Here is a 15,318-nt window from a genome sequence, read left to right as displayed (position 1 = left end):
GACACATTACTGGGAGTATTATTGCTGTGGAGCTCTGTTATACACTCAGACACATTACTGGGAGTATTATTGCTGTGGAGCTCTATTATAAATTCAGACACATTACTGGGAGTATTATTGCTGTGGTGCTCTATTATACATTCAGACACATTACTGGGAGTAGTATTGCTGTGGAGCTCTGTTATACACTCAGACACATTACTGGGAGTATTATTGCTGTGGAGCTCTGTTATACACTCAGACACATTACTGGGAGTATTATTGCTGTGGAGCTCTGTTATACACTCGGACACATTACTGGGAGTATTATTGATGTGGAGCTCTATTATACATTCAGACACATTACTGGGAGTATTATTGCTGTGGAGCTCTATTATACATTCAGACACATTACTGGGAGTAGTATTGCTGCGGAGCTCTGTTATACACTCAGACACATTACTGGGAGCATTATTACTGTGGAGCTCTGTTATACACTCAGACACATTACTGGGAGTATTATCTCTGTGGGGCTCTGTTATACACTCAGACACATTACTGAGAGTATTATTGCTGTGGAGCTCTGTGATACACTCAGGCACATTACTGGGAGTATTATTGCTGTGGGGCTCTGTTATACACTCAGACACATTACTGGGAGTATTATTGCTGTGGAGCTCTGTTATACACTCAGACACATTACTGGGAGTATTATTGCTGTGGAGCTCTGTTATACACTCAGACACTTTACTGGGAGTATTATTACTGTGGAGCTCTGTTATACACTCAGACACATTACTGGGAGTATTATTGCTGTGGAGCTCTGTTATACGCTCAGACACATTACTGGGAGTATTATTGCTGTGGAGCTCTGTTATACACAGACACATTACTGGGAGTATTATTGCTGTGGAGCTCTGTTATACACTCAGACACATTACTGGGAGTATTATTGCTGTGGGGTTCTGTTATACACTCAGCCACATTACTGGGAGTATTATTGCTGTGGAGCTCTGTTATACACTCAGACACATTACTGGGAGTATTATTGCTGTGGAGCTCTGTTATACACTCAGACACATTACTGGGAGTATTATTACCGTGGAGCTCTGTTATACACTCAGACACATTACTGGGAGTATTATTGCTGTGGAGCTCTATTATACACAGACACATTACTGGGAGTATTATTGCTATGGAGCTCTGTTATACACTCAGACACATTACTGGGAGTATTATTGCTGTGGAGCTCTGTTATACACTCAGACACATTACTGGGAGTATTATTGCTGTGGAGCTCTGTTATACACTCAGCCACATTACTGGGAGTATTATTGCTGTGGAGCTCTGTTATACACTCAGACACATTACTGGGAGTATTATTGCTGTGGAGCTCTGTTATACACAGACACATTACTGGGAGTATTATTACCGTGGAGCTCTGTTATACACTCAGCCACATTACTGGGAGTATTATTGCTGCGGAGCTCTGTTATACACTCAGACACATTACTGGGAGTATTATTGCTGTGGAGCTCTGTTATACACTCAGACACATTACTGGGAGTATTATTGCTGTGGAGCTCTGTTATACACTCAGACACATTACTGGGAGTATTATTGCTGTGGAGCTCTGTTATACACACAGACACATTACTGGGAGTATTATTGCTGTGGAGCTCTGTTATACACTCAGACACATTACTGGGAGTATTATTGCTGTGGAGCTCTGTTATACACTCAGACACATTACTGGGAGTATTATTGCTGTGGAGCTCTGTTATACACACAGACACATTACTGGGAGTATTATTACTGTGGAGCTCTGTTATACACTCAGACACATTACTGGGAGTATTATTACCGTGGAGCTCTGTTATACGCTCAGACACATTACTGGGAGTCTTATTGCTGTGGAGCTCTGTTATACACTCAAGACACAGGTGTTTTCACGTTGGGTAGCACTTCACCTTTTCTTTGAGTTATCTCAGCAGGGTCTATGGTTTAGGTAGGCACTAGCCCAGTGCGGTGCCGAGGTATTAGGGACAGTTTTTTTGTGGGGTATGATGGTTACCTATTATTGATTTTCTACCAATATTGGTATTTTAGTAATTCGGCTCTTTGTATACTCTGCTTTTTATGTACAATTACTGCTGGATGAGCGGTTTCATTGCTTCTGAGTGATATGCAGACAATTCCCTTGTGTCCCCCATCTACCCTTTGATAGTACCTGTATATTAGCAGGATATCTAACCAGTGTGCCTCCCATATGTCCTCTACCCAGCATTCAGACACGGTCTTTCCTATTTAGGACCCCAGGTTAGATATAGTGGCACTATGTTTACGTTTTTATAAAGGTTTTTCATTTTTTTTGGTTTTGCCACTTTACTATTTTAGGTCGTACTCTTTCTCATACACCCCCTCTGTTGGGAGTGGATGTCTGGGATTCTGTTCCTCTACTTTCTAACTGTTAATTATTAGGGTTACCCCCTTTATATGAGTATGACCTGGTGACCTTTCTCTCGTAACTAGCGGATATGGTTAGGTGATTACCCTGGCTTTATTCGTCTTGGCTGGGGGAATATCATGTGACCTATCCTACGGTTAATATTCCTTTCAGTTTCTACTCAGTCCTCAGGTATCCCCTACCAGTCCAGGATTTAGGGATTACCTGGTTGTGTCTAAAGTGTTTTTTTTTCTTTTCTACAAACACCTTAGACACAAATGGGTTATCCCTAGATCCTGGACTGTCAGGGGGGGCTGGAGGACTGTGTTGGGGAGTCCCTGGTTGCTGTAGTTGGGGGGTCCCTGGTTGCTGTAGTTGGGGGGTCCCTGGTTGCTGTATAGGGGGTCCCTGGTTGCTGTATAGGGGGGGTCCCTGGTTGCTGTATAGGGGGGGTCCCTGGTTGCTGTATAGGGGGGGTCCCTGGTTGCTGTATAGGGGGGGTCCCTGGTTGCTGTATAGGGGGGGTCCCTGGTTGCTGTATAGGGGGGTCCCTGGTTGCTTTATAGGGGGGTCCCTGGTTGCTGTATAGGGGGGTCCCTGGTTGCTGTATAGGGGGGTCCCTGGTTGCTGTATAGGGGGGGGTCCCTGGTTGCTGTATAGGGGGGTCCCTGGTTGCTGTATAGGGGGGGTCCCTGGTTGCTGTATAGGGGGGGGTCCCTGGTTGCTGTATAGGGGGGTCCCTGGTTGCTGTATAGGGGGGTCCCTGGTTGCTGTATAGGGGGGTCCCAGGTTGCTGTATAGGGGGGGTCCCTGGTTGCTGTATAGGGGGGTCCCTGGTTGCTGTATAGGGGGGGTCCCTGGTTGCTGTATAGGGGGGTCCCTGGTTGCTGTATAGGGGGGTCCCTGGTTGCTGTATAGGGGGGTCCCTGGTTGCTGTATAGGGGGGGTTCCTTCTTAGTGAGGCAGCCCGTTTGATGCTCTGCCCGCAGACAGGTCGCACCGTGTATTATTATTATTATGCTGAGCCAGGTGCGGCCCCCGGGGGCCCATGCTGCCGGCTCACCTGGCCCTGGTGGTCGATATAATAGAAGTACTCTCGGAGCCGGGGCTCGGGGCTCTGTCCCTGCCGGTAGGTCAGGGCTCTCCGGGGGAGGAGCCTCGGGGACAGGAAGCCGCGGAGAGCCCGGAAACAGAGCAGGGGCCCCTGGGAGCCCAGCAGGAGCGCGGGACAGGCCATTCTACGCCGTGATAGGCCGCACGGTTACTATGGAAACAGCGGGTCCGTCACTTCCTGGAGTTCGGAGAGAAACAGGCGGCGCGGAGATCAGTTCCGGAGTCTGAGTTAGCGCTCCCCCTGCCGGCAGCCCGAGTTACTGCAACCAGCTCAGCGGGAGGGGGACTGCTTCACTGATACTGGGTTATTATTATTCACTGATACTGGGTTATTATTACTCACTGATACTGGGTTATTATAACTCACTGATACTGGGTTATTATTACTCACTGATACTGGGTTATTATAACTCACTGATACTGGGTTATTACTCACTGATACTGGGTTATTATAACTCACTGATACTGGGTTATTACTCACTGATACTGGGTTATTATAACTCACTGATACTGGGTTATTATTACTCACTGATACTGGGTTATTATTATTCACTGATACTGGGTTATTATTACTCACTGATACTGGGTTATTACTCACTGATACTGGGTTATTACTCACTGATACTGGGTTATTATTATTCACTGATACTGGGTTATTATTACTCACTGATACTGGGTTATTACTCACTGATACTGGGTTATTATTATTCACTGATACTGGGTTATTATTACTCACTGATACTGGGTTATTACTCACTGATACTGGGTTATTACTCACTGATACTGGGTTATTACTCACTGATACTGGGTTATTATTCACTGATACTGGGTTATTATTACTCACTGATACTGGGTTATTATCACTCACTGATACTGGGTTATTATTACTCACTGATACTGGGTTATTACTCACTGATACTGGGTTATTATTACTCACTGATACTGGGTTATTACTCACTGATACTGGCTTATTATTACTCACTGATACTGGGTTATTACTCACTGATACTGGGTTATTACTCACTGATACTGGGTTATTATAACTCACTGATACTGGCGTATTATAACTCACTGATACTGGGTTATTACTCACTGATACTGGCTTATTATTACTCACTGATACTGGGTTATTATTCACTGATACTGGCTTATTACTCACTGATACTGGGTTATTATTCACTGATACTGGCTTATTACTCACTGATACTGGGTTATTATTACTCACTGATACTGGGTTATTATTACACACTGATACTGGGTTATTACTCACTGATACTGGGTTATTATTACTCACTGATACTGGGTTATTATTACTCACTGATACTGGGTTATTACTCACTGATACTGGGTTATTATTCACTGATACTGGGTTATTATTACTCACTGATACTGGGTTATTATTACTCACTGATACTGGGTTATTATAACTCACTGATACTGGGTTATTATTACTCACTGATACTGGGTTATTATTACTCACTGATACTGGGTTATTATTACTCACTGATACTGGGTTATTATTACTCACTGATACTGGGTTATTACTCACTGATACTGGGTTATTACTCACTGATACTGGGTTATTATTACTCACTGATACTGGGTTATTATTACTCACTGATACTGGGTTATTATAACTCACTGATACTGGGTTATTACTCACTGATACTGGGTTATTATTCACTGATACTGGGTTATTATTACTCACTGATACTGGGTTATTATTACTCACTGATACTGGGTTATTATAACTCACTGATACTGGGTTATTATTACTCACTGATACTGGGTTATTATTACTCACTGATACTGGGTTATTATTACTCACTGATACTGGGTTATTATAACTCACTGATACTGGGTTATTACTCACTGATACTGGGTTATTATTCACTGATACTGGGTTATTACTCACTGATACTGGGTTATTATAACTCACTGATACTGGGTTATTATTCACTGATACTGGGTTATTATTCACTGATACTGGATTATTATCACTCACTGATACTGGGTTATTATTCACTGATACTGGGTTATTATTCACTGATACTGGGTTATTATTACTCACTGATACTGGCTTATTACTCACTGATACTGGGTTATTATTCACTGATACTGGGTTATTATTACTCACTGATACTGGGTTATTATTACTCACTGATACTGGGTTATTATTACTCACTGATACTGGGTTATTATTACTCACTGATACTGGGTTATTATAACTCACTGATACTGGGTTATTACTCACTGATACTGGGTTATTATTCACTGATACTGGGTTATTATTACTCACTGATACTGGGTTATTATTACTCACTGATACTGGGTTATTATAACTCACTGATACTGGGTTATTATTACTCACTGATACTGGGTTATTATTACTCACTGATACTGGGTTATTATTACTCACTGATACTGGGTTATTATTACTCACTGATACTGGGTTATTATAACTCACTGATACTGGGTTATTACTCACTGATACTGGGTTATTATTCACTGATACTGGGTTATTATTCACTGATACTGGGTTATTACTCACTGATACTGGGTTATTATAACTCACTGATACTGGGTTATTATTCACTGTTACGACACTCGCCGCCTGGAGAGTGAAGCCGCCGTTTAGCCGATAATCCCCTTTCTCCAGAAATGCAGTTCCAGCATAACCGATCATAAGACTCCCGACCGGAGCATACGAACACGGTCTCTCCCGATCAGCAATCCATCCGAAATCCTTCCACAGCTAGAAATAAACGAAAACGCTGTCCCAATAGTCAATCCCTCCACAAACGAGACAAAGCTCCGTTTTGAAGGTCAAGCAGAATGTGTTTAATGGGGGCTACCTGCCCAGTATTTATGCAGGTCTCCACCAGGTAGACACTCCCCTAGGGGACCTGGTGGAAGACTGTAAAATATATTTAACAGTAGCCAATCGCAGTGGCCATAACACAAGCCCTCCCCATTTTACCCATAAGACATTTCTTCCTATCCCGGAGATAATTAGGGAGAAATCTAATTAACTCCGAGGATAGGAACCATCGCCATTTTAAACACAAACATACAAAATGCAATAAAATACATAAAATCCGAAATACCGAAGATATAGTGTTCGTGCAACGTATCCCCAGATAGCCTGAATCTGAAGGCATATTCCTGCCGAATAGCGCTCAGATCCGAAGTACACAGTCCAATCGCCATGGAGTCAAAGTCTCTCATAAGTCTTTCGGTGTACGAAGGACTCCATGGGCCGGCTATCTGGGCAAGTCCATACGGATGAAGAAAACCCCCGAACGGAACAGGGTTCGTATGCCTCCAAGGGAATAGAAGGAGGGACGGCCGTCTCCAGCGGTGTTCGGTAGATAAAGAGTCCGTTTTTAGATCCATGGGTTTTGCACCGAACACCGCTGATTCGCCTCGTGTCCAAAATGGCCGCCGCCTCGTGGTCGGCATACGAACGACGACCACCCGTATGAAATGGAATGGAGAGGTGTTTGCGGTTAACCACAGCGTTCTAATTTGTGGTCAAGGTGTTAATGAGCCGCACACTCCTCTCCTGGGTGGCCGATGTTCGGTAGTTTTATTCGGTACTTTAGGAAACGAAAAACCAATAGCGTACGGACAGGAAATCCACGAATCCCATGGAAACAGATGAACCCGCAATACAGGTCTATGCAGTAGGGTTCGTCACACGGCTCCCCCCTTGTGGAACACTCCGGCAGACCCGGCTTGGCCCTTTAGCGGGTCAACGTGGGGATGACCGGACTAGGAAGTAGCAAGGACGTCGGTTTGCCGGGATAACCCATCTGCATTCCCATTCTGCTTACCGGGTCGGTAACTGATGGTGAAGTTATATGGCTGTAATGCTAAACTCCACCGCAGCAGTCTACCATTGTCTCCCGAGACCCGGTTAAGCCAAACAAGGGGATTGTGGTCCGTGATAAGGGAAAATTCCTGTCCATACAAATAGGGGCTCAATTTCTTCAATGCCCAGACCAGGGCCAAACACTCTTTCTCTACTGCCGCATAACTCACTTCCCGGGGTAACAGCTTTCGACTGAGGTATGCGACAGGGTGTTCTCCTCCATCTTCCCCGACCTGGCTTAGCACAGCCCCCAGTCCATACATGGAAGCATCTGTATGGACGAGAAAACGTTTGTTAGGAAGTGGGGCAGCCAGGACAGGGGCATTCATGAGGGCCTGCTTAAGTGCTTGAAACGCAGCTTCACAAGCTGGAGACCACAGGACCTGCTTAGGGAGGTTCTTCTTAGTCAGGTCTGTCAGGGGTTTAGCTATCGAGCTATAGTCGGGGACAAAGCGTCTGTAATACCCTGCAGTCCCTAGGAAGGCCAATACTTGGGTCTTGGTTATAGGTGTGGGCCAGTTCGCTACTGCCTCTATCTTGGCCGGCTCTGGTCTCTGGCTCCCACACCCTACCCTGTGACCCAAGTATTGTACCTCAGCCATACCTAGATGACACTTTTCTGGCTTTAACGTCAGGCCAGCGGCCCGAATTTTATCCAGTACTACCCCTATGTGTACCAGGTGTTCCTCCCAGGACTCACTGTAGATCGCAATATCATCCAGGTATGCACAAGCAAAGTCCTGGAAGCCATCAAGGAGCCTATCCACCATTCGTTGGAAGGTAGCTGGGGCGTTCTTCATCCCAAATGGCATAACCTTAAATTGGTATAAGCCAAAGGGGGTGACGAAGGCCGACTTGGGGATGGCGTCCTTGGCCAGGGGAATCTGCCAGTAACCCTTACACAGGTCTATGGTGGTCAGGTAGCGTCCCCTGGCAATGCGGTCTAATAACTCGTCTACCCGTGGCATCGGGTAGGCGTCAGTGGTGGTCCGCTCGTTGAGCCTCCTGTAGTCCACACAGAACCGGGTGGTCCCATCTTTCTTAGGCACCAGGACTACAGGGGAGGCCCAAGGGCTATCGGAGTGCTCGATGACCCCAAGCTGGGTCATCTCCTCTATCTCCTTCCGCATTCCTTCTCGGACTGCTTCAGGGATACGGTAAGGGGGCTGTCGTAAGGGGTTCTGTCCAGGGGTCTCTACCTTATGTACAGCTAGGGTAGTGTAGCCGGGTTCTTGGGAGAACGTCGCCTGCTTCTCCCACAGAAGCTGTTTCGCCTGTTCCTTCTCCGTGGGGCTTAACCTGTCCCCTAGCTGTACGAGCTCAGTCAGATCCGTCTGGGCACCTCTGGCTAATAGGTCGGGTAGGGGTAAGCTTTCGGTATCGTCTGCAGCGGGGGCACACACTGCGGCTATATCCTCCGGTCGTTCCTGATATTCCTTTAGCATGTTCACATGAAAGGATCGCTGGATCCTGTCATCTGAACAGCTGGCTATAAGGTACGTAGTATCGCACACCTGGGCTAATACTTTATACGGGCCCTGCCAAGATGCCTGCATCTTGTTCGCCTTCACAGGTTTGAGCACTAGTACCTTCTGCCCAACCTGGAATACTCGCTGTCGGGCACCCCGATCATACCATTCCTTCTGTCTCCCCTGGGCCACCCGGAGATTCTCCCTTGCCATCAGAGACAGTTTCTCCATGCGGTCCCGAAGTTCCAGAACATACGGTACTATGGGGGTACCTTCCTGCTCTGTCTCCCCCTCCCAGTGGCCTCTAATGAGATCTAGAGGTCCGCGGACCCTTCTCCCATAAAGCAGCTCAAAGGGGGAGAACCCAGTAGATTCCTGGGGCACCTCTCTGTAGGCAAACAACAGATGAGGCAGGAATCGCTCCCAGTCTCGGCAAGTGTCAGAAAAGGTCCTCAGCATCTGTTTGAGGGTGCCATTAAATCGCTCGCAGAGACCGTTAGTCTGTGGATGGTATGGGGAACTAAGTATCGGTTTAATGCCGCATACCCTCCACAGCTGCTGGGTGAGCACAGCGGTAAATTGGGTTCCCTGGTCAGAGAGAATCTCTTGAGGGAACCCGACCCTGGTAAAAATCCTAACCAGGGCATCAGCAACTGTCTCTGCCTCTATGTTAGACAGCGCCACTGCCTCTGGATAGCGAGTGGCATAGTCCACCACGGTGAGAATGTATTTCTTACCAGATGGACTAGCCCTGGCCAGTGGACCCACAATATCAACGGCTATGCGGGCAAAGGGCTCCCCAATAATAGGCATCGACATAAGCCTACCTTTTGGGTGGTCCCCCCGCTTCCCTACCCGTTGACAAGTGTCACACGTGCTACAATATATCCGCACAGCCTGGTTAATTCCTGGCCAAAAGAAATTCTGCATAATCCTATGGCCTGTGCGGCGGGACCCTAGATGTCCGGCTAGCGGGACATCATGCCCTATCCGCAGAATCTCTCGCCGGTATTTCGCGGGCACTACCAGCTGTCGATTCGGCGGAGGGGCAACACTTTTCTGGGATGGCTTAGGGATCCGATATAACCTGTCCCCTACCCACTCATACCGCTCCCCCTCTGCTCCCTCCTCTCCAGTGTCTGCTCTGCCTCTATACCTCTGGAGAGATGGGTCTGTCTGGGTTTCCCTCCCGAACTCCTCCGGGGAATCCCAACTAGCTAACGTCGGCCCTGGGGTGTCAGTCGGGGAATCGGTCCTTACCTGGGTCTCAGCAGCAGGTGGGCCGGTTCCAGCAGCACGGGTCTGAGCACGGGTAGTCACTGGGTTGGCTTCGCCAGGTCCCATAGTAGCATAGGCGGAAATCAAAGGGGCCAAATCATTTCCCAGCAAAACATCGGCAGGCAAGTCCTTCATAACCCCCACATTCACATGTCCAGCTCCCGCTCCCCAGTCCAAATGAACCCGGGCAACAGGCAGACGGAACACGGCGCCTCCTGCCACCCTTACTGCCACAGTGTTCCCGGTGTGTTGGTGTTCCGAAACCAGGTTCTTTTGGAGCAAGGTCATCGTAGCCCCGGTGTCTCTTAGACCAGTGACCTCTTTCCCGTTCAACTTAACGGTCTGTCTGTGGTGTTGGCGGTTGTCCTGCTGAGCTGCGTGAACTGGGTCTGCTTCGTGCAGGAAACCCCAAAACTCCTCCTGCTCCAGGCAGTGAGCAGAAGGCTGAGGTGGTTGCTGGGCTCCGCCGGCTGGGTTTCTCCAGGATGGTGCTTGGTTGGCGTGGTTTAAAGGGCATTCTGGTTTTTTATGTCCCATCTGCTTGCACCCAAAGCACTGGACCTGGTTGGAGTAACCCCGTTTGTTGAATCGGGCTGACTGCCCATGGTTGGTTGCTGGCGGTATAGCGGGGGTACGTTGTGCTGGGGGGTGATATAGGTTGGTGGTTGGAGGTGCTGCCGGTTTGTATTCCACTCGGGCAGGGACCTTGGCTGCTGTCTGATCGAGCTTACGGGCATCAGTGTATTCGTCAGCCAGACGAGCAGCTTCGTGGAAGGTAGCGGGTTTTCGGTCCCTGACCCACTCTCGAACTCCTGCAGGTAATTTGTCAAAGCAGTGTTCTAGCAGGAACACTTGCAGCACCTCTTCCCCAGTTACCGCTCGACATCCTGTCATCCAGTGGGCTGCCGTGCGGTGTACCCGGCATGCCCATTCCACATAGGAATCACCAGCCTGTTTATTATTGTCCCGGAATCGCCTCCGGTACGCCTCAGGGGTAACAGCGTACCGGGTCAAAAGAGCATCTTTTACTGTCCGGTAGCTAGTGAGTTCCTCTTCTGGGATGGCCCGAAAAGCTTCACTAGCCCGGCCGGATAATTTCCCAGAGAGGATAGGAACCCATTCTTCTGCGGGTACCTGGTGTAAAGCACACTGTCGTTCAAAGTCCGCCAGGAACCCGTCTATCTCTCCTTCAGTTTCAATAAAGTTTTTAAAAGCAGCAAATGGTACCTTTTTCTTCCCATTGTTATTATGGGGTACCTCTGCTGCTGTAGCTCCGCTTCTCTGGAGCGCCTGTTGTGCTGTTACTGCGGCTTGTACTTGAACCACAATATCCGCTGCAGGGTTGGGGCCAAAGTGTGCCAGCCTGATCTGAACTGCCCGGTTAAACGCTATTTCCTCGGGTGTTAGATCCAGCAGGCCAGGCACATTAGCTATCTCCCTTCCCTGTGCTGTATCCATCTCCACCAATATAGCAATAATCTCTCTTTTCTTGAGATTGCTCGCTGATCGTCCTCTGCGCTCCAAAATGTCTTTAAGGGTAGCACGCCTTAACTCCTCATATTGCATTTCCAATCCGGGGTGTGTAGCTGGCCTTCAGGGCGGTGGGATTCATCCCGTCGCTTGCCACCAGTTGTTACGACACTCGCCGCCTGGAGAGTGAAGCCGCCGTTTAGCCGATAATCCCCTTTCTCCAGAAATGCAGTTCCAGCATAACCGATCATAAGACTCCCGACCGGAGCATACGAACACGGTCTCTCCCGATCAGCAATCCATCCGAAATCCTTCCACAGCTAGAAATAAACGAAAACGCTGTCCCAATAGTCAATCCCTCCACAAACGAGACAAAGCTCCGTTTTGAAGGTCAAGCAGAATGTGTTTAATGGGGGCTACCTGCCCAGTATTTATGCAGGTCTCCACCAGGTAGACACTCCCCTAGGGGACCTGGTGGAAGACTGTAAAATATATTTAACAGTAGCCAATCGCAGTGGCCATAACACAAGCCCTCCCCATTTTACCCATAAGACATTTCTTCCTATCCCGGAGATAATTAGGGAGAAATCTAATTAACTCCGAGGATAGGAACCATCGCCATTTTAAACACAAACATACAAAATGCAATAAAATACATAAAATCCGAAATACCGAAGATATAGTGTTCGTGCAACGTATCCCCAGATAGCCTGAATCTGAAGGCATATTCCTGCCGAATAGCGCTCAGATCCGAAGTACACAGTCCAATCGCCATGGAGTCAAAGTCTCTCATAAGTCTTTCGGTGTACGAAGGACTCCATGGGCCGGCTATCTGGGCAAGTCCATACGGATGAAGAAAACCCCCGAACGGAACAGGGTTCGTATGCCTCCAAGGGAATAGAAGGAGGGACGGCCGTCTCCAGCGGTGTTCGGTAGATAAAGAGTCCGTTTTTAGATCCATGGGTTTTGCACCGAACACCGCTGATTCGCCTCGTGTCCAAAATGGCCGCCGCCTCGTGGTCGGCATACGAACGACGACCACCCGTATGAAATGGAATGGAGAGGTGTTTGCGGTTAACCACAGCGTTCTAATTTGTGGTCAAGGTGTTAATGAGCCGCACACTCCTCTCCTGGGTGGCCGATGTTCGGTAGTTTTATTCGGTACTTTAGGAAACGAAAAACCAATAGCGTACGGACAGGAAATCCACGAATCCCATGGAAACAGATGAACCCGCAATACAGGTCTATGCAGTAGGGTTCGTCACATTCACTGATACTGGGTTATTATTCACTGATACTGGATTATTATCACTCACTGATACTGGGTTATTATTCACTGATACTGGGTTATTATTCACTGATACTGGGTTATTATTACTCACTGATACTGGCTTATTACTCACTGATACTGGGTTATTATTCACTGATACTGGGTTATTATTACTCACTGATACTGGGCTATTACTACTCACTGATACTGGCTTATTACTCACTGATACTGGGTTATTATTACACACTGATACTGGCTTATTACTCACTGATACTGGGTTATTACTCACTGATACTGGATTATTATTACTCACTAAAAACAAAACAATGAGTAAGTGCTAAATAATACAATATGGCAGCAACCCTAAAGGGAGTCCCTCAAAGAACCCTTAGAGATAACACAAAGAAGACAAATACAAGGTAAGGGCTGCGCCTGGTAAAAAGTTAAATAGAATCGTCCAGTTAAAATAAAAAGAGAAAGTCTTATCTCACAACGTCTGATAAAAACGTGTAGTACGGTGGTGTTCAATCCGGAACACTTATCCTTATAGGATTCTTCCTTGTGTCTTCAGCTCGTATATGAAAAACAAAGGAATATATAGGAAGCCAGATAGTGTAGTATGTTAGGTAATAAATGGGATAAAAATGTAGAAATCTCGAATGCAAACTCACATTTGGAGGAGCTAGAACCCGCTCTGGTATAGCAAGCGTACAGCGATTTTGATCCTCGCTTATGGGATATGGAGTAGATAATCTTCGTCTGTGGTATGTATCCTCGATCCGAAATAAGATGGTCACTCGGGTAGAGAGAAACAACCAATAGTGCACACTGAGTAAAAACTTTGAATAAAATAATAAGGTAAAATGGATACTCACAAGATAGGAGCAGGTCACCTGCTCCTATTTAATAGCGCTGGTGGTATAATCCCCACCTAGGATTGCTTGGAGTCCGATGAATAAAATGCCAGGTAAAAAAGTGGATAAGTGTATATAAAAAGATAAATTGTACAATTAAAAGTAACAATATACTTTAATATTAAAATACACAAATATTGTAACCATAAACGCGTTTCACCAATACGGCGTTATCAATATTGATAACGCCGTATTGGCGAAACGCGTTTATGGTTACAATATTTGTGTATTTTAATATTAAAGTATATTTTGTTACTTTTAATTGTACAATTTATCTTTTTATATACACTGATCCACTTTTTTACCTGGCATTTTATTCATCGGACTCCAAGCAATCCTAGGTGGGGATTATTCCACCAGCGCTATTAAATAGGAGCAGGTGACCTGCTCCTATCTTGTGAGTATCCATTTTACCTTATTATTTTATTCAAAGTTTTTACTCAGTGTGCACTATTGGTTGTTTCTCTCTACCCGAGTGACCATCTTATTTCGGATCGAGGATACATACCACAGACGAAGATTATCTACTCCATATCCCATAAGCGAGGATCAAAATCGCTGTACGCTTGCTATACCAGAGCGGGTTCTAGCTCCTCCAAATGTGAGTTTGCATTCGAGATTTCTACATTTTTATCCCATTTATTACCTAACATACTACACTATCTGGCTTCCTATATATTCCTTTGTTTTTCATATACGAGCTGAAGACACAAGGAAGAATCCTATAAGGATAAGTGTTCCGGATTGAACACCACCGTACTACACGTTTTTATCAGACGTTGTGAGATAAGACTTTCTCTTTTTATTTTATCTGGACGATTCTATTTAACTTTTTACCAGGCGCAGCCCTTACCTTGTATTTGTCTTCTTTGTATTATTACTCACTGATACTGGGTTATTATTACTCACTGATACTGGTTATTATTATTCACTGATACTGGGTTATTACTCACTGATACTGGGTTATTATTACTCACTGATACTGGGTTATTATTACTCACTGATACTGGGTTATTACTCACTGATACTGGGTTATTACTCACTGATACTGGGTTATTATTCACTGATACTGGGTTATTACTCACTGATACTGGGTTATTATTCACTGATACTGGGTTATTACTCACTGATACTGGGTTATTATTCACTGATACTGGGTTATTACTCACTGATACTGGGTTATTATTCACTTATACTGGCTTATTATTCACTGATAGTGATGTACCGAACTGTTTGCTGGCGAATAGTTCCCGGCAAACATAGCGTGTTCGCGTTTGCCGCCGCGGGCGAACAGATGGGCGGTTCGATCCGCCCCCTATTCGTCATCATTGAGCAAACTTTGACCCTGTGCCTCACGGTCAGCAGACACATTCCAGCCAATCAGCAGCACTCCCTCCCTTCCACACCCTCCCACCTCCCTCCCAGCATCCATTTTAGATTCATTATGAAGCTGCATGCTTAGTGAGAGGAGGGAAAGTGTAGCTGCTGCTCATTAGATAGCCAAA

The 15,318-nt window shown here is 46.3% G+C and overlaps 1 protein-coding gene across 1 annotated transcript in view; it reads right to left on the bottom strand.

The window, feature by feature from the left end:
- C4H8orf82 (chromosome 4 C8orf82 homolog) overlaps positions 1–3,723 on the bottom strand; it is a 47,273-nt gene extending 43,550 nt beyond the window's left edge. Inside the window, exon 1 of the mRNA XM_063450222.1 lies at positions 3,489–3,723. Within this exon, the coding sequence (XP_063306292.1) occupies positions 3,489–3,662 (174 nt within the window). The 5' untranslated portion in view covers positions 3,663–3,723. The remainder of the gene's footprint in view (positions 1–3,488) is intronic.
- Positions 3,724–15,318: the final 11,595 nt, after the last annotated feature.

This window comes from Pelobates fuscus, chromosome 4 (assembly GCF_036172605.1).
Source record: "Pelobates fuscus isolate aPelFus1 chromosome 4, aPelFus1.pri, whole genome shotgun sequence".
Classification (NCBI taxonomy): domain Eukaryota; kingdom Metazoa; phylum Chordata; class Amphibia; order Anura; family Pelobatidae; genus Pelobates; species Pelobates fuscus.
Note: the sequence above shows the minus strand (reverse complement) of the source record. Positions and strands in the feature narration are given on the sequence as shown.